Source organism: Aythya ferina (assembly GCF_964211825.1).
Source record: "Aythya ferina genome assembly, chromosome: 1".
Lineage (NCBI taxonomy): Eukaryota > Metazoa > Chordata > Aves > Anseriformes > Anatidae > Aythya > Aythya ferina.
Window position 1 is genome coordinate 122277096 of NC_140296.1, and position 27322 is coordinate 122304417.

A 27322-nucleotide genomic window follows, 5' to 3' on the forward strand; every position below is an offset into this window, starting at 1 on the left:
GCCCCGACCCGACATGGCGGCGGCGGCAGCGGGAGCCAGCACAGCGCCCTCCAGCGGCACCGCCCCGGGCAGAGCCAAGCGGGAGCCCACGGCCCCCCGCGGGGCTCCGCTCCCCCGGGCGAGGCGCTGTGGAAGGCAGCCTGAAAGCACCCCCGGAGCCGCTCTGCGGGCACGGCTCCCCCCTAAAAACCTGCCCCCGAGCCTAATGGCTCCCCGCCCGCAAGGGGCGGGGCGACAATGCAGGACGGGGAGGTGCAGAGCAGCCGGGGCTCTTTATCCGGCGGGAAGCCGGCGGAATTTGGAGCTGCGGCTGGAGCAGCGGTGCCGGAGGTGGACGAGCGAAGAAGAAGGACGACGGCGACAAGGAGGGGGACAGCAGGGAGAGAGCGAGCAGCCGCTGAAGGAGCAGGGTGGTCGGCACCTGCCGGGCTGCGCTGAGCCCCGCTCCTTGTCGCCTGCCGCGTGGTCTGCACGCCGCCGCCCCGCACCATGGGCAAGGGGGTGAGCGGCGGGGCTGGGGGGCGCCGCTGCTGCTGCTGCTCCGGGGAGGGGGCTGCGGGGATAAAAAGGGGGTGCTCTGCCGGCTGGGGGGGTGGGCTGCCGGGCTGCATCTCGCCCCTTGCTTTGTGCGCTCTGGGAGGAGCAGGAGCAGAAGCGGGAGGAGACGGCCATGTCGTTTTCGCTGGGGCCGCCGCCGGAGGGTGGCGCCGGGGCCGCCCCGACACATCCCGGTGCAGGGTTGCCGTCTGCTTCGGGAGAGGGAAGGGAGGAGCAGGGAGGGACGAAGCAGGAGGGCGGTGTGGGCAATGGCCGCGGAGGGAGCGCAGGGCGCGCCTACGGGGCGCGGGGCTGAGCCCGGTGCGGGATCCGAGGGGGGGGTCCCCGGGCTGCTGCGGGGGGAGGCTGCGGTTATCTCCTGCCCTTCTAGAGCCCCTCTCGTGGCTCCTGGCCTCTGCAGGAGTACTTTAGACTTGTTGAGACAGCAGGCCCCCGCGGGGGTGTGACAGGATAAAGGGCTGGTTATTAGCGCCCATTCGCTTATCTGCCCCCGCGGCTACTCATGAGGCTTGGTGGCATAAGGAAGGTGATCATTCATGACTTTATCATGTCTATCCTGCTAATTGGGCTGATAAAAGCCTCCCAGCATGCTGTGCAGCTCGCAAGGCGCTGTGTCAGCCCCGGCTTCCTTCCAGCCTTCAGCCCGCAGCGCAGCGAGAAGTCCTTAATCCAGATTATATCTCTTAGCTAAACGCAGTCGAAGGCTCTTGAGAACAGAAGTGGGAACTTGAAGTTGGATGTTTAAGCTCACATGGCCGGCTGGGGAGCAGAAACAAAATGTGTCCTTCCACGTGGAGGGCGGAGCTGTGAGGTGCCCGGAGGCTCAGGGGTAGCAGCCCTGTCCCTGCCTGCTGCCTACAGGCGCTGCTCAAACACTGGCTGATTCCCCATTGTCCTCATCCATGTGAGGTACAACCAGTGATATTGACACAACAGCACGAATAGGAGAGGTGGAAGAACACAGCTGAAAGGATGGTTGTTTGGAGAAGGGTTTGAGGAGCACGCGGGGGGGAGCTTGGGAGGGTTGCTCTCTTGCCTTGGTGTGAAGTCCTGTTGTAGTCAGGTAACCCTGCACGTTTCATTTCAGGCTAGTGGGCAACAGGTAATACGTACAATAACCTCACCTCAAATATAATTAATATTTTTTTTTTGTGGGGGAGACATCAATGCAGCCTTCTGGATGCTTTAAACCTTTTGACTCTGTGTGTGACAGCATTGCCACAGGCTTCGGGGACTCAGGCCATCTTGCCTTCACTAATGGGAGTTAAGTGCTCTCTAATATAGAAGGCTAGCTCTAATATATATATATATATAGCTAGCTCATTTGCACTTCAAATTACGTGGGTTGTGTGTGCATAGTAAACAATTGGCTTGGAACCGAACCAGCAGCATACTACCGGGAAGTCTGGGGCAGCCACACACTGTTGCATTATTCCTCCAGTCACAAGATTCGCTCATTTAGCAGGGAGAACATGCGGTAATTAGGACCCTCTGAAAAAAAATAGGGATGTGAAAGAGCAAGGTAGTGGAAAAAAAGGGCAGGGTGTGACTGCACAGCTCAACAGCGTGCGCTTGCCCTGACTTAGGGCACCCAAAAAGGAAACCTCCTTCCCATGGGAGCCTGGCCTTGAACAGAAAGTAAGAGCGTGTGTGTGTGTGAGAACAAGCTCCCTGTGTGTGGCGGCTGTGAAGAGCAGCTGAGTGGAGCGGCTGTTTTACTTTAGATGGCAATGGGAGGGCCGTGAGCTGCCAGGGTATGTGCATTATCAGGGGAGGAGGGCAGGCAGGCAGGATTTCATCTCTGTCCGCAGACTCTGTCCTCATTACGCTCACAGGGTGGATGGTCATTACTGCGTGCTCGGAGTGGCTTCTGGGGATCGATACTAATGCCTGAACCCCGGGTTAAGTTTTCTTCTCCTGTCAGGAACTAGGAAGGTGTGTTGTGTAATAGACCAACTGAGGGGAAATTATGCAAATCAAAGCAATCATCTGGTGCAATTAAGAAATCTCAATGTTGCTCTACCTACGTCTTTCACTCCCACTTCTTACTGGTATGCTGAGAGGCTATTCCTTTGGCCAGAGAAAAGGCTGGGCCTAGTCAACGCACACTTCCTCAAAGCAATGTGACAGGATAAAAAGGTTTCTGTCAGGTTGTATGGGCCAGTGGGGTCCTGACACACTGAAAGCTGCATGGTTGTGCTTCATCCAGCCCTTCCCAAGGGGTTGCTGAAGGTACCAGCTCCTCTGGTCTTCATGTGTGTGTCAGACACTGGAGATGTGATCCCTTTGACTGTAGAGATGCACTAGTATGTCACATAAAGAACTGTAGGAGATGGCACTGCTACAGTATATAGCGATACAGCACTGAAAAACACTCTGGTGTTTGGAAAGCCAGTTATGCACCTGGCTCTTCAAGAGGCTCCATGAGAAGAAATGCTTGTCCCAGGGTGTGGAGAAGACTTGAGGAATGTGGATAGTCCCTCTTCAACCTTGAGGATGAAAACCCTTGCAAGTTTTAGCCCTCTGGCCATGCAGGGAAGGCTTGTCCTCCCATAGATAGGGAGGCAGCTGTCTGCTTGCCGAATCTCAGTGAGGAGAGCTCATGATGAGCAGTTGCTGGCTGTCAAGAACTGCCTCGTCCTGTCCTGGCTGCCGAGAGCCTGCTCAGCTGAGGCAGGCAGTTGGGCTTTTGATGAAAGATGGGAGGTTGAACGCTGCTTTTTGGGAGGCAGTAAGAAGGATCCTGGGAAGGCATTTACGTCCCTCTCTTAGTATTGCATAGGGTCATGGAGCAACCTTTCCAGTCCAGTAGGGATGGTCAGTATCATGACTCATCTGCTTAATATATTTACTGAAGGTTGTCCCATGAGGCAGCAAGACAGTAACTTTTCTGTTTTCTCTGCACAGTTGATTGTAATGACATAAGTACTAGAACAGAGCAGGCCTCCAGAGACGGCTTAATTTGTTTTGGCTTATTCTTGACACTGCTTGGTGGATTAGGCAATGGCAGAATAGGATACTTCAGAATTTGTCTGCTGATTTGCACCCCTCCCGTTTCCTGGTCAATCATGGCTTGTGTTTAAGACATCAGCTATGAATGGCTCAATTAGTCCAGAGAGGAAAAGCATAAGTTGCCTCAAAGACAATAGGGTTTTCTGGGGGATGTGTAAGACTTCTTACACCGGTGTCGACAACTGTTCTGCCTAAGCCAATGGAGAAAAAAAACGTATAAGGGAAGGAAAAAGTTGTGTTTTTCTTTTATTTTTTTTCTTCTGTGGCACTTTTGATGAGTCAGAAGTGTTCCTCAGCTAAGCAAAGTAACAGATGTGACATTTCTGATGAGACAGACCTTCCTTTGTGTCCAGGCCGTGTGCTCGCATCTTGATAAGATGAGGGTCAGGACTACCGTATGCTTGCTCTTATGTCTGGCAGGAAAAGGAGGGGAGAGCAGGGAGACCTTCCAGCGCTGTGGGGCAGGATGGACACCTTGTCCCAGGGCAAGCCTTTGTGGAGCTGTGAGGTTCCTCTGCCAGCTGCCCTGAGGGCAGAGACCAGGGGCAAGTGCTTTGATCCATGCCTCAAGGTCACGTTTGAACGACAGAGCAGGAAGCTCAGAGCTGAGACCGATACTACTGGCCCACCTTTTCTGTAAGGGTGGGAGATGGTAGTAAGCAACAGAAGGGAAGGTACTGTGCTTTTTTTTTTTTTTTTTTTTTTATTTCTTCTTAAACTGAGAAGCTGGTAGGCTAGCAAGTACTTGGGTTCTTACAGAAACAAGTAACTCTGTCTGCTTTTTGTCCTGCCTGCAGCTGATGCTGGGCTCTTTTGATTTTTTTTTTTTTTTTTTCCTAAGCGAATCATGCGTGAACAAGGGTGGTGAGCCTTTTCATCTTGGCCTCCTTGCAGGTTGTCTCTGCAGCTGCAAGAGCTAAAGCTTCCTGTGTTCTTGGGCTATATTCACTGCTGCCCCAGTGGGCTAAGCCACTGTACTTGTTGTGGAAGTCCCCAGGAGCTTGCCATGCTTTTCTGGTGGGGAAGGGGTGAAGCCAGAGGTGCTGGCATGCCAATCCGGGCACCAGCTTCTTCACCTTCATTAGAAGTCACTTATTTAAAGCAGTAATCAAGAAGCATGTGTTTTGTGGGGGACTGTTTTGGACTTGCCTGCCAGAGATCTAGCAGCGGTCGAAGTTGTTTCTTTCAGAGACTGAAGGAAAGAGAGAGAAGCTTCATGGTGACTTTGTGAATTGCCCCATGGCAAATTCTTAGGATGCTGGAATGCGAGGACTGTGCTGTTTGAAGTTCTGTGGCTTTCGCGCCTTTTTTTTTTTTTTTTTTTTTTTTTTTTTAATAGTGCAATGGGAGTTTAGGTACAGGGAAGAGAATGTCAAGAATGCTGACAATCTGCAGTTGTGTGTCTCGTTTCCCTGGCTGGGAGGTGGCAAACAGCCAATAGTCTCTGCTCCACTTCTTCAAAACCGCTTCCACTGCGCAGCTCTGCAGCTGCATGCAGGGGATGCAAAGCCCACCTTTGCTGACCAGGGTAAGGAGGAATTCCTCTGTACACGTGAAATGTGTGAATGTGGCTGCAGTGTGATGCGCCCAAAGCTTTCTTAGAACAATATAAATCCTTGTCTAGATGTGCCCGATGATTTTTTGCAGGGAAGCTGTGATTATTTATTTTTTTGGATTATTTTTTTAGTGTAGTTTCACTTTTAATTTGGTTTTCTGCTTCTCTTGCTGTAAGTAATAATAAAAATAAGTTTCCTGTGCTTGCTGCTGAACAGGACGATTCTTGGATCCCAACAATAGTTTCTGTGTCCAGACTGTTCTCAGGAATCCGACTTGTGAGTTGAGGCACTCATGCAAAGAGCAAGGCAGCGCCTTTGAAACCTCCCCTTAATCTTGTTACCGGTTTGACTGAGGTGTTGCTGGCGGCTGTTTCATCTCAAAGTACTTCTCGGAGATCTTACTGGGTGAAAATGTCATCGCATGAAACTTGGCAGGATGTCGTAGGCCCTGCACGGTAGGGAAGGGGGGAGGAAAGCAGCTATTGGAGGCTTGTGAGGGTTGGGAACGAGCTTATGGAGTATTTAAAGGAGGAACTGCTCTGTGAGGCCGTGCTGGTGCCTGGCTTCGGTACCTTGCAGGCTGTCCAAGTTTCTTGTAGTTTTTTTTTGGTCTCAAGTGATGCCTGTATTTGCTGCTTCATGCTTTCTTTTCTTTCTTTTTTCTTCAAAAGACGTTTAGATGTAGAGCTTAGGGATATGGTTTAGTGGGGACTGCTAGCGTTAGGTCAGAGGTTGGACTCGATGATCTTGAGGTCTCTTCCAACCTAGAAATTCTGTGATTCTGTGATTTGTCCTTAGATTCTCATTTGCATTTAAGATCCGAGTCTCTGCGTGATTCAATGTAAAATTAACCACGAGTAAAGAGAATAAAAATCCATCTGAGTAAAGAGGTTTTAAGCAAATCGTCTGCTTCTCTGAAGCTGGACTGAGCACGGATCAGGGCTGTGAAAGTGAGCTGCTCTGAATATCGTTCTTACTGGACAGATTTCCATAAATTGAAAGCAGGTTTCCGTTGTGTAACAGCTCAGCTCGAGCGCCAAACTGAGAATGAAAGTGTTTGGAACTTACCCCCCCAAATTTGAGTTAGAGATACCACCTCTTACTTACCTCCGGTTGATAGGCTGCTCCTTGCCAGAGGATGTGGAGGGCTGAGCAGGGGGGAGGAGGAGTTAATGCCTTGAAGGGAACATACGTATGCACTCAGGAATTGGTTTCTTCTGCTCTTCATCACTTTCTGCCTGAGCTGGGGCTCGCACACCAAGGCTGGCTGCATAGCATACAGCTCGCTCTCCTCCCAGCCAGACTTGTAAAATGTCAGGCTGTAGGCTGCGATGCTGCTGAGCAGACCTAGTTGCCCGCTAACTCTCTTCTTTAATAATGTGGTGTAACTAAAGTTACACCAAAAAACACAAATATAATTATTGTCCACCTGGCAATTTCGTGTATATGGCTCATATCTGCTGCCGAAGAAGCTGAGCGTAGGTGTTTCTTAACAGTACTCTGTCTTCTCTTGTAGGCTGGAAGAGACAAGTATGAGCCTACTGCAACATCCGAACATGGCGCAAAGAAGAAAAAGGGGGCGAAGGTGGAGAGGGACATGGATGAGCTTAAGAAGGAAGTCTCAATGGTAAGAGTTGTAAGGCGTGGAAAGAGCAGCTTTAAGAGTGTTCACAAAGCCTTGTGCCTCACGTGGCTTCTCGTAGAAAAGTGCTGGTGAGCTGACAGCAGGGAAGGCATTGATTTTCCCTTCCCATCCCTTCTGCCTTCAAACTTGACATCCTGTGAGCGTTTCAGCATCATGATGGCCCTGAAAACATCACTTCTCAAAAGCATTTGACACAGAACCCAAGTCTTTGTTTGCCTGGGTTACACGCAGCAAAGTGTAGCTGCTTCTCCTCACCCAGGCGAGCATTATCTGGATAGCAGCAGTACTTTTATGTGCTGTCATGTGGGTGAGACTGCTGTTTTCGTTCCAGCTGAGGAGTGGAATCTGTACAACTCCATTTACTGTTGGCCTCAGCTCAGACTGACCTCAGTATTAGTACTCCTTAATCGTGTGTGAGGACGTGAGGAGCGTCTTCCATCCCCATCTGTGAATGGTGGATGATGCTGTACATATGCATGAGCATCACGTGGCGTAGATCTGCTCGCCTTGAAGTTGATACAGGCTTTATTTCTGTGCTGTGTATGGAGACTGGGCTCACTTTTTTTTTTTTTTTTTGGCCCTGTTTGTTAGGGAGAGGGACTGCTAAAACTTGCTCAAAGATCAGGTTTTGTGTTTGGTGGAGATGCTAGCTTAAGGCATCTGTTCCTTGCAGTGCCACTGTTTAAGTGAGATACTGCTGTGTACTATTTTTTTTTAAACTGAAAATAAGCTGGCTGTGAAACAGAGCCTCTTTGGGGGAGAAACATTATTTAAGCTGGCAGCGTTACTTAAACATGTGAAATTACACAGCTAATCTTATGTACACCTTCCTTTCCAACCCCCCCACCTCCCACAACCAAAACAAAAAAAAAAAGAGGCTTCACAAAATTTGTTGTGAGATAGACTGCCCTGATATAATCAGGGATTGCTTAAAAAGTTATGTTGTGCCTAAATATCCAGAAGAATGCTGAAGAGGAGACTGTTTTGAATTCTTGAACGAGATGGGAAGATTCTAGCTTATCTTCTCTGTGACAAGAGTTTCAGTCTCTGAGGTGTTACAGAAGGGAAACCTGTTGATGGGGCGAATCATTGAGTTTGTACTGACCAATCTGCAGGTAGTGTGGTCACCCCTCATCTGTTTCTTGTCTTTCAGGATGACCACAAGCTCAGCCTTGATGAACTTCATCGTAAATATGGAACAGACTTGAGTCGGGTAAGTAGACTTTGTTTTCCCTCCCTCTTTGCCCTGATTGGAAAAGGAGCAGTCTCGGCTCAGAGCACTTCACAAAGGGAGATCTGGGTGGTCTGTTTCTTTTCCTTTTTTTTTTGTTTAATCTCTGCTCTTCCAGTGAAGTTTCCCAGGCTTTGAGAGAACTGTTGAGCTCACAAATACTCCTCTTCGTCCTCCCACTGTACAGCCAGCATGCAATGCTTTAGTGACTTTGTTCTCTAACAAAGTCACTGTTATCTGCCTCTGAATTGTTCCAAGGTCAAACTGATTCTTGGATTTTTTTTTTTTTCCTTAAGAGCTTGTAATAAAGGCAAATGTTTGTTATATTGCAGATGTAATCTAGTGAGCTAGTACATGCCAGAGACTTGGTGATGGTTAGCAGTAGTTAAAAATTTCAATCCTTTTATAGTAACAGGTGTGCAAATGTTCTGGCTAACCTCAAAGGCTAGTGCAGAAGCACTGCAGTGATTCTGCAGTGCACCTTTGCTCTTGTTTGCTTTAAGGTGTGTGTTTTTTTCAGGATTGCATACAGCAACAAGTCTGCTCTGTCTCTGTTACAGAAGGCTTGCATACTTCTGTCAAAGACCTTGGCTTCTAAAAGCTGAACTTCCTGGAAAGACAATCTCAAGTGTCATCATCTTTATAGTCCCCAGCTTTCACTTGTTCCATAATTTGATAGGATGGATTGCACTGGGCTGTTCATCAGTGATCAAAGTCTGCTGCTGTAGCACTCTTCCCTTGCCTGCCTTCTGTGTTGTAGCCTTATGATGTGCAGGCTCCTCAAGGAGCATCCAACATCCTGTAGCTCCTCTTCTAGCATGCAGCTTTCACATCCTTCACTTTGGTTGCCGAGCCCTGGCAGCTGTGGAGGTTCCCATTATCTGTTAGCATCTCCTTATTGCTGTGGCAGGCCTCTACCTGCATTCTCAAGCAGAAGATGAACAAATTTAAAACTGCTTTCCCCAGCCAGTCTTGCCACGATGCCTCTAAAAGGAACTTCTCTTCTAGGGTTTGACTACTGCGCGCGCAGCTGAGATTTTGGCTCGTGATGGCCCAAATACCCTCACGCCCCCACCCACCACCCCTGAATGGGTGAAGTTCTGTCGGCAGCTCTTCGGAGGGTTCTCACTCCTCTTGTGGATCGGTGCTATTCTGTGTTTTCTGGCATACGGCATACAAAGCGTGATGGAGGAGGAGCCCAACAAAGATAACGTAAGTAAAAAAATGTCTGCTTTACCTCCGAGGCAGGCTGAGCAGCTTGTTTGGCTTAAAGCATATCGGCTTCCTCTAGGCATTCAGTCCAGAAGCTTTTCCCAGAAGTACGGGAAATTCAGTGGGTGAGCTTAACATGTTTTGGAGTGCTTCCATGTAATGAAATGGACAGCCGACTTCCTTCATGTTGTGTTAACAACAGTGGCTTGTGGACAGCCTTTGTGTACAAAATGTACGGAGACTGCAATTACCTCCACGCTTTGTAATGGGGCATTTAAATACCAAGCAATTCATCTGGACGAGCTGGAAGCCTTTCAGGCAGATCACGCTCTCAATCACTTTCTCTGCTCCTTGTAGCTGTACCTAGGTATTGTGTTGGCAGCTGTGGTTATCATTACTGGCTGTTTCTCGTATTACCAAGAAGCAAAAAGTTCCAAGATCATGGAGTCCTTCAAGAACATGGTGCCTCAGGTATGGAATACCTCGTTTCCTTGATCTGCCACGCTTGCTCAGGGTTATTAGCTGTATTAAACACGAGCTTCACTCACAAAATGCCTTGTGGTGAATGCTGTGTGTTGGCTTTCAGCAGGCAAGATGTCTTTTGTGCCAAGCTGTTAGTGTGGGTTTCTCCCTCTTAATGTTGAGGGGAACGCTAGTTCCTCTTTCTGTTCCAAGTAATTATGCTAATAATCCAGGGCAGTTCCTGGCACCCTGTGAGATCCACCAGCTTATTAAAATCCATAACTTTCGTGATAGTGTAGGGAATTCTGTAACTGGTGTGATAAATGAGCGCTAAAACTCAGAGGACATGGACAGTCTGTATCATACCTAACCATCTTACTGTCACCTTGGCAACAAGGAATTTAAGTAGTGAGAAAACAAGAATAGTTATCTTTCTTAAACATATCTGAGATAAACATGTTAGCACAAGCAGAAAGCTCCTTAGACGCATGAGACAACTATTTTAGGATGCTTGGATATTTTGAGCACCTTTCTTAAGAGTTGCTTTTGACGCAAGTTGTTTCTTTACTGTCTTCCAGCAAGCTCTTGTAGTCAGAAATGGTGAGAAGATGAGCATCAATGCGGAAGGTGTTGTAGTTGGAGATCTAGTGGAGGTGAAAGGAGGAGACAGAATTCCAGCTGACCTTCGGATCATCTCTGCACATGGTTGCAAGGTGAGTAGCGACAGGCTGTCTGAAAGCTTCGTAGTGGAGGATGATGAATTAGTCTGGTTTCTAAGAATTTCTTCAATGTTGTGAATGGGTTGAGTGGTGGGGTAAAAGAGGAACGTTTGGGGAGCGCCTGGTGTTTCATCAGCTGTTGCTGCTGAATCATCTGTCCGGCTGTGTATGAAGCAGTACTCTCCTCCATGCAGGTGGATAACTCCTCACTTACTGGCGAGTCAGAGCCTCAGACCAGGTCTCCAGACTTCTCCAACGAGAACCCACTGGAAACCAGGAACATTGCCTTCTTTTCCACCAACTGTGTGGAAGGTAGGTGGCTCTTCCTAGTTTGCTAAAGTATTAACAGTGCTAGGGAGTGAACTCCATAGGTAAGCAGTGCAAACGTTGTATGTGTTTAGAGTACTTGCTGTTAGTCCAATCCTACCATGCAAGGGCAGGCTGGAAATGCCCAGTGAAGGCTTTCCATTGCCCATTCCAACTCCAGGACGGTACAATGGGCTGAAGGCTCCACAGCACTACTGTTTTTGTATGCTTTTCCCAGAAATGAAGCTACATGGTGTGTCTTCAAACATGACTGCCGCGTTACAGCAGTGTTAAATCACAAAGTACCATTATTTGAACAAAGAGGGCTAGGCTGGGGTGTACACAACAAGCTACTGCAGAAATCCAGAATTTCAAACATTTCTGGCAAGACTTCTGTAGTAGCTCCAAGTACAGTGGTAGGCCCTCTTCATGTTGCAGCCCAGAGCATCTTTTCCATATCACAGGGTGTCCACTAGTGTGGAAGCTCCACATTCTGTCCCACCTCCAAAAAAAGCTCAAAATAACCTGCAGTACCATGGAATATTCTTGATCTTTAAGAACCTTGGGAAGAGAAAATGGGCTTCTCCTTTAAAGGGAGAGAGGAGGACATAATCCACGTCTTGAAGACCTCTTTCTCCCATTAATTGCTTATGCAACTGGTACTTGAACCAAGTGGATTCTTGATTCCCTGGGGTAGTAGGGAGAGGGCATACAGCTTGGCCAGTCATGCATAAATCTTATGTAGCCCTTATCTCCATTTATTTCTGGAGACTAAAAAAGCTGTGGTGGGAGGCCTTGACCCGTTGGATTGCCTACCTGCATTATCTTGGAGGAAGCTTGTTAAACTGTAGGACAGGCTGAACAAACTCAGTTTAGGGTATTGGGAGGGAAGGTTGTCTTAAACCCTGTCTTTCTTCTAGGCACTGCCCGTGGCATTGTTATTAGGACTGGGGACCGCACTGTGATGGGCCGTATTGCCAGTCTGGCATCTGGACTGGAAGGGGGAAAGACTCCCATTGCCATGGAGATTGAGCACTTCATCCACCTCATCACCGGAGTGGCTGTGTTCCTGGGTGTCAGCTTCTTCATCCTCTCGCTGATCCTTGAATACACTTGGCTGGAGGCTGTAATCTTCCTTATAGGAATCATCGTTGCCAACGTTCCCGAGGGACTGCTCGCAACTGTCACGGTGAGTGAAGCTGGAAGAAGAGGTTGACTTCATGCATAAACTGTATGGCTCTTCAGCAAATGGAGTGCTTCATGCTCAGCATGTGTTTGCAGAGGTGAACCTAAAGTTCTGTAGGTTCTCTGTGTGCTGAGTGTGCAGGGTTAGGTTTTATAAATTTGGTGTATTCTGACCAGTTGCCTGAATCAGTCTCTGGTTCTGCAGCTGTTTATCTGATGAAGGTGAGTCTCTTGAATTAGACCTGCAAAGAGCCTTGGCATTGTAGAATGAAGTGAGTAAGGCTAGGAGTCCTGAATTTGGCTTTTCTCCCTTTTTCTGTGGTGGGGAGGGGTCCTTCTACTTTAAGTGTTGATTTGTTTGCTTTTTATACCCACATACACACCTGCCCCCCAGTCCTGAAGGGCTATCAGAGCATCTAGCAAGTCTTGCTGTTGTCCCCAGTTTTGATCCGGGAGCTGGTAGAGGTTCTTGTAAGCTTGGTTTCCCATATAGATAGAGGAGAATCCAGGTGCTCTTAGCTGTGTAGAGGGTCGTGGTGGACAGGTCTAGAGGCTTCTGTGCAGCTTTAGGCTGCAGAGCAGCTGCTGAAGCAGGAAACAAACATTTGGGAGCTTCAACCCCAAAGAGCTTCTGGCAAGAAAGCAGCTGGGTCTGCTTGCTTCCTATACGAGCAAGTCGCTGCCCTATCTCCAGGGCTGTTTTGGGCTTTCTTCTACATGGCCTGCCTCTACCTATTTTGAGAGTTCCTCTTATTAGGGAACTGTAATGTTAAACGTTAGTTAACACTAAAATGTTATTCCAGGGCATGTTATCTCCTTCCTAATACACCGAGAAACAGGAGGCTGACACCTTAAGCCATTTTCTGGAGAAAACTGTCACTTAAACGTAGTATAAGAGCTGGCCCTAAGCGCTGCAGTTCATGCTCACCCTGCTGGTGTGCAATAGGAATCACTTCAGGGCGTGTAATTTTGTCATTCCGTGCCCACAGTGAGTGGGGTGGCATGGTGTTAGTGCACAAACATATCTAACCCGTTTTATTCCTTGTCTCCAGGTATGTCTGACACTAACAGCCAAGCGTATGGCTCGCAAGAACTGCTTGGTGAAGAACCTGGAAGCTGTGGAAACTCTGGGATCCACATCCACCATCTGCTCTGACAAAACAGGCACTCTGACACAAAACCGCATGACAGTTGCGCACATGTGGTTTGACAATCAGATTCATGAGGCTGATACTACAGAGAACCAGAGTGGTAAGGCCATCTCTTTGTGCTGGATGCATCTCTTTCTTTAAAAAAAAAAAAAAAAAAAAGGGTTTTGTGTAAGAGCCTGTGTTCCTAGCTCTTCAGTGCAAGTGAAGTTCATGGTGCAGGGACTCCTATCATGATTTGCTAAAAGGCTCGTGGTGAATTTTAGGAAGCTTTGCACTATACCACAGTTCTGTTTAATCCGTAAACGGATTACCTAAATCCATAAACAGGAAAAAATCCCTTGATTGCTTTTGCATCAAACCAGTCCATTGGAATTTTAACCTCTTGAACGTTTGGGTCCTTATTTCCACAAACAGGACAGGCATATTTGCTGTTCAGTACTTCACAGTACCTGATTACTTCTGCCAAAATATATCCCAAATTGCCTCATCCTAAGCTGTGTGTGCAGCTTTAAAAGTGGACAGAAGAGATGTTGACACTGATAATGAATTCCTTGAGACTAGACGTGGACTGAAATTTCCCATGTTGAAGTAGACAGCTGCTCCTGGACAGGGGTTTTCCCAGAACGTCCTGGTTGTGGTAGCAATGAATGAAGCCTCTGTAAGAGGCGAGCAGGAAGTTTCTTCCAGATACTGATAAGAATCTGAAATCTCTGCATGCTGTGCTATTGAGAGGTACTTATCTCTCCAGAACTGTTTAGTAAGTACAACCAAATTCAGGAGTTTTCTTGCTCTCATCTACCTTGTGAAAGGTTGTGCTTGCAGCATTTTACCAGCATAACCTTTCTCCAATGGGGCTGCTGTTCTCTGCCCTGCTCCCCCAACCGCTACAAAACATTGTTCTTGTCCCAACCACTTAAAGCTGCTTTATTGTTCTTAGTCTTTAACGCTAGTGCAAAGTAACAAGCTATAAATAAAGTGTTATTTGGAAGCACTTAGTTCTGGCTTGGCAACGGTTGGCTTGGCTGCAGTGGAAATAAACACAGAAGATTCCTCTTTGTGGAAAGTACATCAGCTTATCAGTTAGCTGTTCACTTCATCTCCCTTGAAGCCATCTTAAGAGGCAGCATGGGAGAAGCATTATCTCGGTGTGTACTTAAGCATTGTTTCTTTGGGGGGTGTTTCATGGGGTGATGGATAAAGTGAGACAAGCTGGAAGTGGCACCCAGTATCCTTTACTTACCTACTCTGAAAGGATGTTGCCAGCCTGGTCTCTGCTGCTATTGCATTCATCAGTTACTTGGTGGCAGAGGTGGTTTTTTGTGCTATCATTATTTCACCATCAGGTCTTAAAATAATCAGCTGCTCATCAAGTACCTGGGGAAGGGGGTGGGGAAACGAAGGAGTTGTAGTGTGCCAACAGGCTCTAGGTGAGTCTCCTGCTCATGAGGTACAGGCTTCTCACTGTTAAGCCTACAGAGTGTTGTGTTTGTGTGGTTTTTTTTGGTTGTTTTTTGACATTCTTCCTCTGCTTTCAGGTGCTTCCTTTGACAAGAGTTCAGCTACTTGGACTGCTTTGTCCAGGGTTGCAGGTCTCTGCAACCGTGCCGTGTTCCAGGCCAATCAGGAAAATGTACCAATCCTTAAGGTGAGTTCCTAAAAGCAACGCTTGCATTGCTCCTTTCCCACCAGTCTCCCATAATGGTGGTGAGATTCAATTTCATTAGGGCTTAAGGAACTCTGAAACAGAGACATCTGTAACTCTTGGTCTCATCTGCAGTCAAGTGCCCTTATAGATTTGCTGTTGACAGAGGAAATAGGACAGGGAAGATGCTTTCCACAGCAGGCTCTTTGCCATCCACTGTTATCTTTGGTTTGTCTGGGGGTCAGATACATTGGAAAGGACTAGGAAGGGCCAGAAACTTTTTCTAGGCAGCTTCCCCTGTCCAACTGTTCCAAGAACTGCTGTTTCTGTCATGTATATACTTAAAAGCCACAAACACCCAGTTCTGGGAGCCAGGATAAGTGGACACTAGAGTTGTGGGAGCAGCAGCCGTGGGACTGTTTGTCTTTGGCCGTTCTATTCTCACTGGCAAGTCTTAGCTTTTTAAGTTTTTGCTGGTTCAGCACGGGTGCAAATGCCAACATAACATCAACATGGATTCCTGATTCTGAACTGTGACCAAGCCAGGGCTGAATTAACTGTACAATGCTCATAATCTGTCAAATATTAGTCATATTATGTCATAAACTTCTTCCCGAGAATGTTATCATAATGTGGTGATGGAAATAATAGGACAATTTATTTTTCCATAGCAGTCCTGACTGTAACTTCTGGTCTTTTTTAACATGGAAGATAGAGCTGGACTTCCTCCAGTCTAAGGAAGACTGAGCAAAGAATAGTTCTAGAGAAGTTTTTAGGTACCAACATAGTAGTGTAAAAATAGAAGAAAAATATTCATGGACAAAAGAGACAGAAGGGCAAGAAGTAGTTTAAATTACAGCGAAGGAAATTCAGGCAGGACACAGAGCACATGCAGATCTCCAAGGCTGAGAATTCACCTGCAGTCTCTACCAGTGCTGATTTTACTTTGGGGTGTGGGGAAGGGAATAGATTAAATTTTCTCATCCAGAGGCTTGTTAAGGTGATCTTGTCTTGGGGTGGGAGAGGGCATACAAGTATCTATCTCTATGCATGTCATTAGTTTTCAATCTTGCATTTGCATTTTTGTGGCAAACAGCTTGCAGTATATGACTGAGAAATCCCTCATATCGGTTCTTAAAGTTCACCATTCACCCTCATTCTGACTTCTCCTGGTTAGCTGACTCTCTACCATTTAAAAGGGCTTGGCTTTGGTATCAGGAGACTGTTATTCTCTCCGACAAAAGGCCTAGCATTCTGAAATGCAGCTCTTTGTCAGGGCTGGATGATGGAAATATTCTTTACTGCTCTCATGTTATGTAGAACCTGGGACTGGGCTGAGCTGAATGCACTTTTTTTTTTTTGACATGTCTGATCTTGTGGTGAGTTCACTGGAACATGCCCTTTGATAGTTGTCTTTTTTCCTCAGAGAGCAGTGGCAGGGGATGCCTCTGAGTCAGCACTTCTGAAATGCATCGAACTGTGCTGTGGTTCTGTCAAGGAGATGAGAGAGAGGTATCCCAAAGTAGTGGAAATACCTTTTAACTCTACCAACAAGTACCAGGTAAGCATGTTTCTTGTTTATCTCTTGAGGGGGAGACACTGTGTGAAGTACTTACGTAAATTTGCATGAAGACTACTTCAAAACTTGTTTTGACACCAAAATCTTGTCTAGTCATTACTGTTTGTAGACTGCTTGAGTCTATATATAGCTTGTGAAATTTACTTAGTTATGCTGTGTAAGAGCTGCTGGAGCTACCTTGACACAGAGGCATCAGTTGCTGAAAGAAGATAAGACTCTTTCCCACCTATGTGGTAGTAGTGCACAGAGAATGGAGGAACTCAGAGCTGGGAGGGAAATGATCTTAGAGGTGAAGCTTGGACACAAAAGGCTTGTGCCACGTCTGTAGTTTTATGGTAATGTTACAGACTAGGTAGTAAAACATATTAGGAGGAAATTCTTCACTGTAAGGGTAGTGAGATGCTGGAAAAGGTTGCCCAGAGAAGCTGTGGATGCCCCATCCCTGGAGATGTTCAAGGCCAAGCTGGATGGGGCCTTGGCCAACCTGATCTGGTGGGTGGTATTCCTGCCTATGATGGGGGGTTGGAGTTAGATGATCTTTAAGGTCCCTTCCAACCCAAGCCATTCTATGAAAACCTTAGTTGGAGGACCTCCTTCAAGTCTGGATGAATGAAAAGTAGAGCAGAATGTCACCAATAATCCTGAGCTGCTGTAGTCACAAAAAACTTAAAGCGATGGTGATGTGCTGGGAAGGGCACAAGTAAATGTCTAAAACTTTAATTTCTTCCATCCTAGCTGTCTATCCACAAGAACGCAAACCCTTCAGAATCCCGTTACTTGCTGGTGATGAAGGGCGCTCCAGAGAGGATCTTGGATCGGTGCAGCTCCATTCTTCTTCATGGCAAAGAGCAACCACTGGATGAGGAGATGAAAGATGCCTTTCAGAATGCCTACCTTGAGCTGGGAGGCCTTGGGGAGAGAGTGTTGGGTAAGAAAAACAGCTTCAATAATAAATAAAGGCTTGTCCCTCGTGCTCTGGTGCAGAGACCCCGCAGGTTAAACAAAGCACTCGTTATACTGCAGGAATGAAGTGCGTAGTGCTGAGTCAAGGTCACTTCAGTGATACATACAGGAACAGTTCTGCTTTTAGCTCTTAACCTACAGGGCAGCCTGCAGGGTCTTGTCCTGCCCAGCAGCTGGGTTGCTTGGATCAAAGTGAAGCAAAGTATTTGAGCCCTTCAGTCTCCGTGGGGTCACATCATGTTAGATTTGCTCTGTTACGTGGGAACCAAGCTGTGTTTGGGCACCCAGCAACGGCCATTAGTTATCAGAACAGGAGTGCAATAAACATTCACACTCTCTACCTCTTTGATGTGTAGGAACAGAATAATCGTGGGTTTTGATGTGTTGCAGGATTCTGTCACTTGGCTCTGCCTGATGACCAGTTCCCCGAAGGCTTCCAGTTCGACACGGACGAAGTGAACTTTCCTGTAGACAAACTCTGCTTTGTAGGATTGATGTCTATGATTGACCCTCCTCGTGCTGCTGTGCCAGATGCTGTTGGCAAATGCAGAAGCGCTGGGATTAAGGTAGCTACTTTCTCGGCTGAGATTGCCTAGCTTTAAACCTCTGGATACGAAGGGCTTCTCCCATGTTGTGTGTGAGGCTATAATGTGGGTGAAGGGAAGTATTTGGTCAAGATCTCCAGAGTTGTAGGGCTCCAGACTTGTAGGACACTGGCAAACGCTGTAGTGGTGTCTGTCCCAAAACAGGTGATTTGGCTCAGGTGTCGTTCTGTACGTCCCGCAGTACTGACTGCAACCAGAGAACAAAAAGCACAAATTGGAGAATGAACTGGAGATGTGACTCAGGGTTATCAATTTTGTCTTCCCTTCACCTCAATCCCTTGCAAATGCATAACATGTTATACTAGCTGTACTTCAGGCTTGCTCTGTACTGGGACTCGATAATGGAACAAAAGCCACGTGGCCCTTCAGTCTCAAGGGATCCTGCCTGCTGGGCAGTGCTGCTCTGCAGCAGGGGCAAGGCTTTCACGGCAGTCTGTTTGTGTTCCAGGTCATCATGGTTACAGGAGACCATCCGATCACAGCCAAAGCCATTGCCAAGGGTGTCGGCATCATCTCTGAGGGCAATGAAACAGTGGAAGACATTGCAGCTCGACTCAACATTCCTGTCAGCCAAGTAAACCCTAGGTACTGACTCGGGGGGAACACTAAAGCTCTTCAAAGAATTATTTGCCTCTCTCCTTGCCTCAGATAATCTGTCGGCATTTCTCCCCAGACATGAAAAGCACGGCTTAGGCTTAGCTGAGGCTTTTGTGGCTTCTCCACAATGTGTCGTGAGCTATGTGAAGAATACATAAAGCTGCCTTGAATGTGCATGTAGTTCAGAGTAAGCCCTATCTAGACAACTTCAGCAGTTCCTTCCTTCCTCTGCCCCATATCTTGATGGTCTGCCCCCCAGCTGGGGGAAACAACCAACCAGCAGGCTGGGTGGAGTCTCTTTTTGTGGGGGATGTAACTTTTTTCCCCTGGAGCTGAGTGTTTCCACCGAAGTCACAAGCACTACATACTGGGCAGGAAAGAATAGCTAGGTAGTGGTTTAGGAGAAAAAGGTTTAGGGACTGTTTTGAGCAGTGCTCAAACCCACACGTTCCTGTGATTTCCGATCTTTAAATAGAGGTTAAATCTAGTTTTGCCCCCAAACATATATTTTAGTTAAGCTTCTTTATTAAGTTACCTTAGAGGTTCATAGGAAAACTCTGCTTAAAAAAAAAAAAAAAAAAAGACCAGTTTGTTGGCCAACTTACTTTGGATTGTGGCTACAAAAAGTCAAGCTGGTTTAACTGTTTCTCACTGTTGAGAGAAGAGTTGAAACACCGCATGTGAACTTGAGCACTCATCGTCCAGTTCTGTTCCTCTTGCTTGCAGGCTCAGTTCAGGGTCTGATTTCAGGTAGGCGAAGGGAGCAGGACTTGAGCTGGGTGGAGGAATTGCTGGTCAGTAACTGTGAGCGCAGGATAAATGTGAAGATGGAGTTCTCTCCCTTTATGGGGTTAAAGTTCGTCTTCGCAGCCCAGTGCAGAACTGAGGCGTCCGAAGAAAATGTGCTTTGGCAGAAGTGGGCTGTTTGCAGAATGGCTGGGCTGTCTGCGTTGCTTAGCTTGACCCAGCCTGTGTTTGGCCTGGAGGGTAGCCATGTAGTTTATGAACTGTGAATAGAGACGCCCTGTGGGATGAATTGTTAGGGGAAGGCAAGTATTGTGGCTGAATTCTTCTCCCTTTTATTGAGGGTAACTTCACAGCCTAGCAATGCAGGGCTGGGGATCACTGGGCTGTGTGACTGAGCATATCAACAGCTGGCTGTAAGGGTGGGGAAGGAATTTCCCTGTCTAAACTGCGTGATGTCAGTAGCTGCACGGATAATCCCCTAGACCTATAAGGGATGGTATGCTGGGTTAGAGAGGTGGTATTTCGCCGTAGCATGCAGGGTACCAAACCAGTCTAAATATAACATGTGCTTTTGTTGCTGAAGAGAGTAAGATAGGCTGAGCTGGCATAGCACGAGCTCTCTGAAAAGCCAAGCGTAGGTCAACAGTCTGTTGGAAAAAGGATCGTCTGCAGAAGACGAGAGCATCTTTTGTGATGTTAGAAGCTAACTGCCTGAGCCAGGGGTTCCTCTCTTTCAGGGAGACCAAGAGCTGTGGAAACAATTCGTGTACGCCTTGCCTTTTTCAAAAGCAATAGAAAGAATTAGGCTGCTTGTGGGGCTTTCTGTCTGTTGCTTGGCACTGCCTTGTGCTGCTCATCTGACTTTAGACTTGGAGCATTAGACTAAATGCATAAACTCCTGTGCAGAGGCTGCCCAGATTGGTGCTTAGTCACCCACAGCAAGGGTTGATCTTTGCCCAGAGTACTGAATAGCTGTAGCTTTATGGGACAAATATAACAAAAGTCTAACTTATGAAGTAAAATGTTCTTGTCTCTTGATCGCAGGGATGCTAAGGCTTGTGTTGTTCATGGCTCAGACTTGAAGGACATGACTAGCGAGCAGCTGGATGACATCCTGATGCATCATACAGAAATTGTCTTTGCCAGGACATCTCCTCAGCAGAAGCTTATCATTGTGGAAGGCTGTCAGCGACAGGTAAAAAGACAGGAGACCAAAGACTTTTATCAAAGCAATCCCTAGACAATAAATTATCAATAAATTATCAAGCAGTGTTGCCTGCTGAAGTAGCAGGGTTAAGTTTTCTCAGTGCCCTCAGGTAATGGGACTGGACTAAACTTCAGTCTGTCAGTAGCCATTGGGCTAATCGGGCTAATTGCTAGTACCTATGTGTACAGGTCTTACAGGTTAATTACACTTAATTCTTAAATTCTCTGGAGGTGCTTGGGGGAGGGTTCAGGTTCAACATGGCACTAATTCCTCCACCATCTTTGGAGGGAGCAGCATGCCTTCCTGATAAGCCAAGCCTGATCAGAACCTAAAAAGGGATAAGAGGAAGATAGGAGAAACCTCCTCTGTCCGAAACACCATATAGATGTTTTCATTCTTTGCCCTATGTCTCTTCATGACTAGGGTGCCATTGTAGCAGTCACAGGTGATGGTGTGAACGATTCCCCAGCCCTGAAGAAGGCGGACATCGGTGTTGCTATGGGCATTTCAGGCTCAGATGTCTCCAAGCAGGCAGCTGACATGATTCTGCTGGATGATAACTTTGCCTCTATTGTCACGGGCGTTGAAGAAGGTGAGTTTATAACTGCATCTAAACGGACAGTTGGGACAGCTAACAGTGGAAAGCAATTGGGTAACAAAAGCTTGGTCCTTTTGCCTATCGCTTTGGCCCTATGGTCATCCTCTCAAAGAAGAGCAGAAGGGTTGGGGTACCTCCAAGGACTCTTGTTCAACCTCCAGCAAGCAGGGCTCAGTATTATACTGCTGTATTGCAGTTAACCTTGCAGACAAGGATTGCAATGACCAGAAAATGCTACTTTTGAACAGGTGATTTAATGCTTGATGTACGCAGTCCTTGTTGTCTTGTACAGCACCCTTACATGCAGGAAAATTCTTCAATTTATTGCACTAGCACTTTGCCATTCCTTGTTACCAGTGAAGATGCCTGTGAGCTACTTGTGCTGATAAGCAAGGGTTGTGCTCTTCTCTTCCCTGCCCCAGGGCGTCTGATCTTCGATAACCTAAAGAAGTCCATCGCTTACACCTTGACCAGTAACATTCCTGAAATCACACCTTTCCTGATCTTCATCGTTGCGAACATCCCCCTTCCACTGGGAACGGTCACCATCCTCTGCATTGACTTGGGCACTGACATGGTGAATGTCTTTTTTTTTTTTTTTTTTATCTCAAAAAGAATTGTGGATGTTTTTAGGTACCCTAAAAAAACGGGTGTAGGGAAATGTTCAAATACAGTTTTTCCTGAGTGCTTTGTTTTAAATAAGTTCCCACTTGATACTTCTGTAGAACCTACTCCCTATTTCTTGGCTCTCCCAAGTCTGAGCATCCTTTAGTTCCATGTAAAGACATGCTGGGGAGGGTGGAGGTCGTTACCAAATGCCACATCTTGGGTTTTGAGGCAGTGCTGTTTCCCTGCCTCATACTTTCAGCCTGATGAGGCTATGCACAGCGAAAAACAGAAGTGGTTCTAACGGCAAACCTGTCACCTTCAAAGGTCCCTGCTATCTCCCTGGCATACGAGCAAGCTGAGAGTGACATTATGAAGAGGCAGCCCAGAAATCCCAAAACAGACAAGCTGGTGAATGAAAGGCTGATCAGCATGGCCTACGGGCAGATCGGTAAGCTGCTCCGGTTGCTCTGGCACTGTCTTGGACTCGATGGTAGTGGGGGATTATATGCCATCCTGAGTCAGTGACTGTTGTGTTTATTTTGGTAGGGTTGAAATTTGGGCTGTGTAAACCAGAACCTTCAGGCTTTTGAGAACTTTCCGTGATCCTGCCCCTACAGCACATAGCGGTGGCTTGTGCAGCCTGATCCATTGAATCGCTTTCACAGTAATTTTGTTTAATTGCATAGCACTGTAAAGGAGCTGGCTGACAACCAGCTCGCCTCTGGTTCAGACTTGTTCAGCAGGAACATAGATCCCATTGTTAGTTTAATTAGAAGTAAAGGATTCTCTCCAGCATATCCCTAAACACACAGCATTAGGAGCCTTGATTAAAGGCAGCTACAGAGACGTGCCTGGTTCACAGGATGGGAGCTCGTGCTTAATTGCAGCAGACCTTGGGAACCTTCTTGACTGTATTTTGCAAAGACTGGGGGGTGGATGAGGCTTAATGAGAACACAAAGGGAGTTTTATCTGCTGTCCTTGAGTACCATGCATTTCACGGCACAGAGCAAAACAGAAGTAACTGTGTACAAAGTTGGGAGCAGAAACTGCTCAGCAAAAGGTCTGCAGTTGAGTTTGTTAGCATGAACTAGTTCCACAGCTGCTGTTTTGGGAGACTGAGCCCCACAGGGAGCAATTTTTTGAGGTGCCTGGGGCCTCCAGTAAACTGCTTTCTGTTAATTGCACTGTGCGGTAGCTTAATCATTTTGTCTTCCCTTTTCTTATCCGTTCAGGTATGATCCAGGCCCTTGGAGGTTTCTTCACCTATTTTGTAATCATGGCAGAGAATGGGTTCTGGCCCTCTGGATTGCTAGGAATCAGAGTCCAGTGGGATGACCGATGGATTAACGACGTCGAAGACAGCTACGGACAGCAGTGGGTATGTTTTGAGGCACAGCTGAGAGGCTGCCAGACAGATCAGTAATGCGTCTGCTGGACTTGGTGCTCAGACCAGAGAGCAAAAGCAATGTACCTGAACAAATGTTCTCTGCTTTGTCTGTTCCCTAGACCTATGAACAGAGGAAAATAGTGGAGTTCACTTGCCATACAGCCTTCTTTGTCAGCATTGTGGTTGTGCAGTGGGCGGACTTGATCATTTGTAAGACCCGAAGGAATTCTGTCTTCCAGCAGGGAATGAAGTAAGTAGGGCCATCTGTGGAGGATTTGGGGTGGGAGCACAGCACGTGACATTCCAGTTCACCATCCTAGCAGTGCCTGGGCATCTTGGCACAAGTCTTAAACAGTCTGCCTTGGTGGTGGGTAAAGGCACCAGGTGTCTTTCTCGTTCTTCCTGCTGCAGTCTGTTGGGCTGAGACAGAGTGGAGTGCTGACTTGTGGTGACACTGTCTGTAGAAGCTAACTCACCTTGAATGACAGTGGCAGGGAGATATTCCAGCACAACAGCTTTGTGCGGTGACAGAGCAGCCGAGGTCTTGAGCTGCTGACCTGAACCCCAGCTGCCTTCTGAACTTGTGGTGAAGGCCACTGCTGGTTGGTGCAGTTGTGAAATACTCGCTCTAGAGACACAACAGGACCCTTCTGACAGCTATGCCAGCAGCTTGGACTGCCTGACAGCCCCCACCTGATGGACTTCTGGGCTAGCCCAGAACGTCTGGCTCCAGTCACTACCATGTGGTAACGAGGGTGGGTTCTAGGATATGGTCCATAAGAGCATCTTGAGCCTGACTGTTTTCTTTCCTGTTTCTATTAGGAACAAGATCTTAATATTTGGTCTCTTTGAGGAGACTGCTCTGGCTGCTTTCCTTTCCTACTGTCCCGGGATGGATGTTGCTCTAAGGATGTATCCCCTCAAGTAAGTTGTACCACGCTGCTTGTGCGGCAGGCTACACCACAGAACAAGAGTGCTTGAGTGGGGAGATAAGAGCAGCTACTCTTGCACTTGTACAGGGGTATTTTTATGGGCAGGGGACTGTACCTCCAAAGAAAGCAAGCTGAATTGCTATAAAATATAGGCCAGCTATCTCCTCTTTACTGAAGAGTTGGTGATGACATCTTGTGCCTGATCCTACCTTCCAAAGAATTAGCACAAAATCTTTAAAGAGGCATAGGTGCAGATAGATCAGTTGGTGCATGCTAATAATCCTAATGGTTGAGGGAGTGCCAGCATAAGCATTGCCCAACGGCATTGCAACATTTCACAGCAGGATTTAGGCTCAGATTGACTGTCACTTAACTTCCATGAAATCTTCACGACAAAAAAAAATAAACACAAGAACAAAACAACAACAAAAAACCACTCCTGGTATGTTTTGAGTTCTGCTCAGAAGTGTTGTTTGGAGTTAAGTGCTGAAGTGCTAGAATTTCCTAACAAAAAGCTGGCATCTGCCCAGTGCCTGCAGCAACTGGAGGTTAGCACATGTAAGTCATAAGGGAAAGCAGCGCAGTTTGAATGAGCAAGACCATGGGTACAAAGGTTACAGGCACTTAGAGGAAATGTTGCTGGATTAATAGGTGGGGAGGTGCTGGTACAGAGACGAACAAAGGTGCTGTGACACACCTTGTGTTGGAATTAATATACAAAAGTGGATTAATCTACTGCAGTAAAAAGGTGGTAATTCTTGGCTTGGAGCATTTTCATTGAACCACGGCCTCGTGGGAGTGGGTGCACTGGCAAGCTGGGGCTAGCCAGCCTTCAAGATCTGTATTCCTCTGTGCTATCAAATCAGAGCTCTTCTAGGCAAAGAGCATCTCCTCTGCCTGTGTTCTCATTGTCTCCTCTCCCAAACAGGCCCACGTGGTGGTTCTGCGCCTTCCCATACTCCCTCCTTATATTCCTCTACGATGAAATCAGAAAGCTCATTATCAGACGCAACCCTGGTGGTAAGAATGTGTTGCTAATTTCTGTGTTTCCTTCCCTACCTCCTCATGCTGCTGAGGTGTGCTTGGGGACCCCCGGTGCTGAGCACCTCGTGGGGGTGTGTTTTGGGGTGTGTGTTTTGCTGCGTTTACTATTCTTTGACAACTTGGGCCACTTAACCTGTGGTGAGTTTAATTCTCAAGCATTAATTCTGTGCATTAATGCTCGGGAAATTCTAAAAAGTCAGCAGAAGGCCCGAAAGCTGCAGCACCCCAGTTACCTGGCAAGAGTTTTTGTGACTAGGTCCCTTTCTAGCACACGTATGGCTGTGCAAGTTTTCAGAGCCTGAAATAAGCTCTCTGCATTAGTCTCAAGGCTGTAAAGTTCACTTCTCCTTCCTTTTATCTTCTAGGTTGGGTGGAAAAAGAGACCTACTACTAAAAAGCGCCTGTAGAACATTCCACGCACAGCCCATGCCACCTCTCCACCATCTCCCCTGTGTGCATGTACTTCATCTTTGCAAGCGCAGAACTGTGCCTGGGCAGGAATGAGCTGAAACTGGAGGAAGCACGAAGAAACATGGACTGGAGGAGAAAGCAAGGGGGAAGAATGGGGGGAAGTGTCAGACCATCAGTCCATGGGGATGAGAGATTGAGTAGCTTTACGTGCCTTTGTTTTTTTGTAAAAGGAAACAGAAGATTTTATATGTGGATTTTTACAAATAAAGATGGATTCTAAGAGGATGCCCCCACATGGTCTTAGGCAGCTGTTTTTCTCAAGGCAAAAAACCCGTTCAGGATGTGGCACTGACAGCGTAGGTTTCCAGCCCTCGGCTTCCCCTTCTTGTAGCTGGATCCAACAGCACCTGCAGTTTAAGAGCCACGGTGCCTTTCCACTGCCTAGGTCAGTGCTGAACAGGACAACCTGCTAGCAAACGCACTGCAAAGCCTTAAGCCTAGGAAGCTTCCTGGCCTCTAACTATGTATCTTGGCTGCTTTCTGGAAGAGTCTTCTGCCATGCAAATATAATGTCAGGTGCAGAGAAGTGGTGGCTAAATGTCTGCTCTGGCCTGCTCCCACGGGCTGTGACTTGTGGGCTGGGCTCAGAATGAGAACAGGCTTCCACTGGCTGGCACTTGACCCCAAACCCTTGTCTTCCCCCAGCCCTGCCATTGTGGTTTTCCTGCTTGCTTAGCCAAGCAAGGGCTCATGTTTCCTAGCACCCTTTTTGGATACACACTGAGCGTGTGTGCTGCCCCTAAGCCAGTGGCAGCAGGGGTTAGGTTTTATGTCTCTAGTGGGAGTGGGGGTGGTTAAGTCCATCTTGCAAAGCTTCCTACTTCCCTCTCTTACTTTAAGCTGGTTCTGTTCTTGGAGCTCTCTATGTTGCTTTTTTCCAGAGTAGAGTGAGAATGAGGAAGTCATGTCACACTACCCCATCTCCATTTCTCAACACCACCCTCGTCTCATCACCGAGGGTGGGCAAAATAGCAAGTGGTAACGCCTCTCCCTTCAGCCACATCACGAATGGTTTAAATAACTCATCGCTGTTGTAAGGCAGTGCTTGTCTGGTCTCTAATCTGCCTCTGGGCTCAAGGGGGTCATGCTGCTTCACTCTGGATTTCCAGCTGTTTTCTGTATGTTATGATCTATGGTTTAATGTCTGTATGGTTGACTGCTGAGAGCTCAGTGGGAGAGTTGGCGTTTCATGTGTGGACAGTCATCATCTCAAAGTCCTAACCTCGTGTTCCTTGTGTTGTTGTTCTTAAACCACCTGAAGGTTCTTCAGGCCCTTAGTCCTGTCTCTGAACTGCTAAGTCTGTGAACCTCCTGCCTGTGTGTCTGTCTCTGCAAAGTGTTGTTCTAAACCATATTACAGAAAGCATCTGCAGTTAAAACTCTCATGTTGTCATCCATCCTTCCATGTTGTTTTTTTGGATGTTATTTTAAAGCGATCACTTCTGTCATCTCCTTTACGTTGTAGGCTTGTGAACAGTTTTAGTAGTACACCAGGGAGCTATGGTTGTAGAAAGTGAGAAGCTGGGGGTGGAACTTTGTACCTTAGCTGAGATGCTCGAATGTGGAACCCCTGCCTGGAGATTATTAAAACAAAGAAAAAGTCTTCCACTTGTGTGAGTGCCCATGCCAACAGCTGAATCCGTGCAATTGTGGTGATGCTAGGTGGGAAGGGGGAGATGAGGAGTTGCGCTGAAGGAGGAAGGTGGGATGAGTTTTACTGGCTCTGATGATGATGGGGTAGTGATGCAGAAATGACACTTGCTCCACCCAGAAGTGACGCTTGCTTGAACTTTTTGACTAGCGCCTGAGCCTTCCTCATCAGAGAGTCCTACTGGGTTGCAAAATCAGTTTTGCTGATGCTGTCAGAAAAAAAAATAAAAAAATAAGGAAACTGTTCTTCCTC

The 27322-nt window shown here is 47.2% G+C and overlaps 1 protein-coding gene across 1 annotated transcript; it reads left to right on the forward strand.

The window, feature by feature from the left end:
- The first annotated feature begins 259 nt into the window (after positions 1–259).
- ATP1A1 (ATPase Na+/K+ transporting subunit alpha 1) lies at positions 260–25652 on the forward strand. The gene is made up of 23 exons (XM_084500446.1): positions 260–501; positions 6643–6753; positions 7925–7984; positions 9011–9214; positions 9572–9685; positions 10255–10389; positions 10590–10707; positions 11622–11890; positions 12939–13137; positions 14573–14682; positions 16106–16240; positions 16994–17186; positions 17612–17787; positions 18275–18411; positions 20215–20365; positions 20801–20969; positions 21398–21552; positions 21909–22032; positions 22818–22963; positions 23092–23222; positions 23795–23896; positions 24833–24924; positions 25314–25652. The coding sequence occupies exons 1-23, from the start codon at positions 490–492 to the stop codon at positions 25340–25342; spliced, it is 3072 nt and encodes a 1023-aa protein (XP_084356572.1). The 5' UTR covers positions 260–489; the 3' UTR covers positions 25343–25652.
- The last annotated feature ends 1670 nt before the right edge of the window (positions 25653–27322 follow it).

Bases quoted from the DNA above. Each gene is read 5' to 3' on its own strand.
- ATP1A1 (XM_084500446.1), top strand. The intron at 21,553-21,908 runs GTGAATGTCTTT...TCACCTTCAAAG, and splicing joins TTGACTTGGGCACTGACATG to GTCCCTGCTATCTCCCTGGC. The intron at 23,897-24,832 runs GTAAGTTGTACC...TCTCCCAAACAG, and splicing joins CTAAGGATGTATCCCCTCAA to GCCCACGTGGTGGTTCTGCG.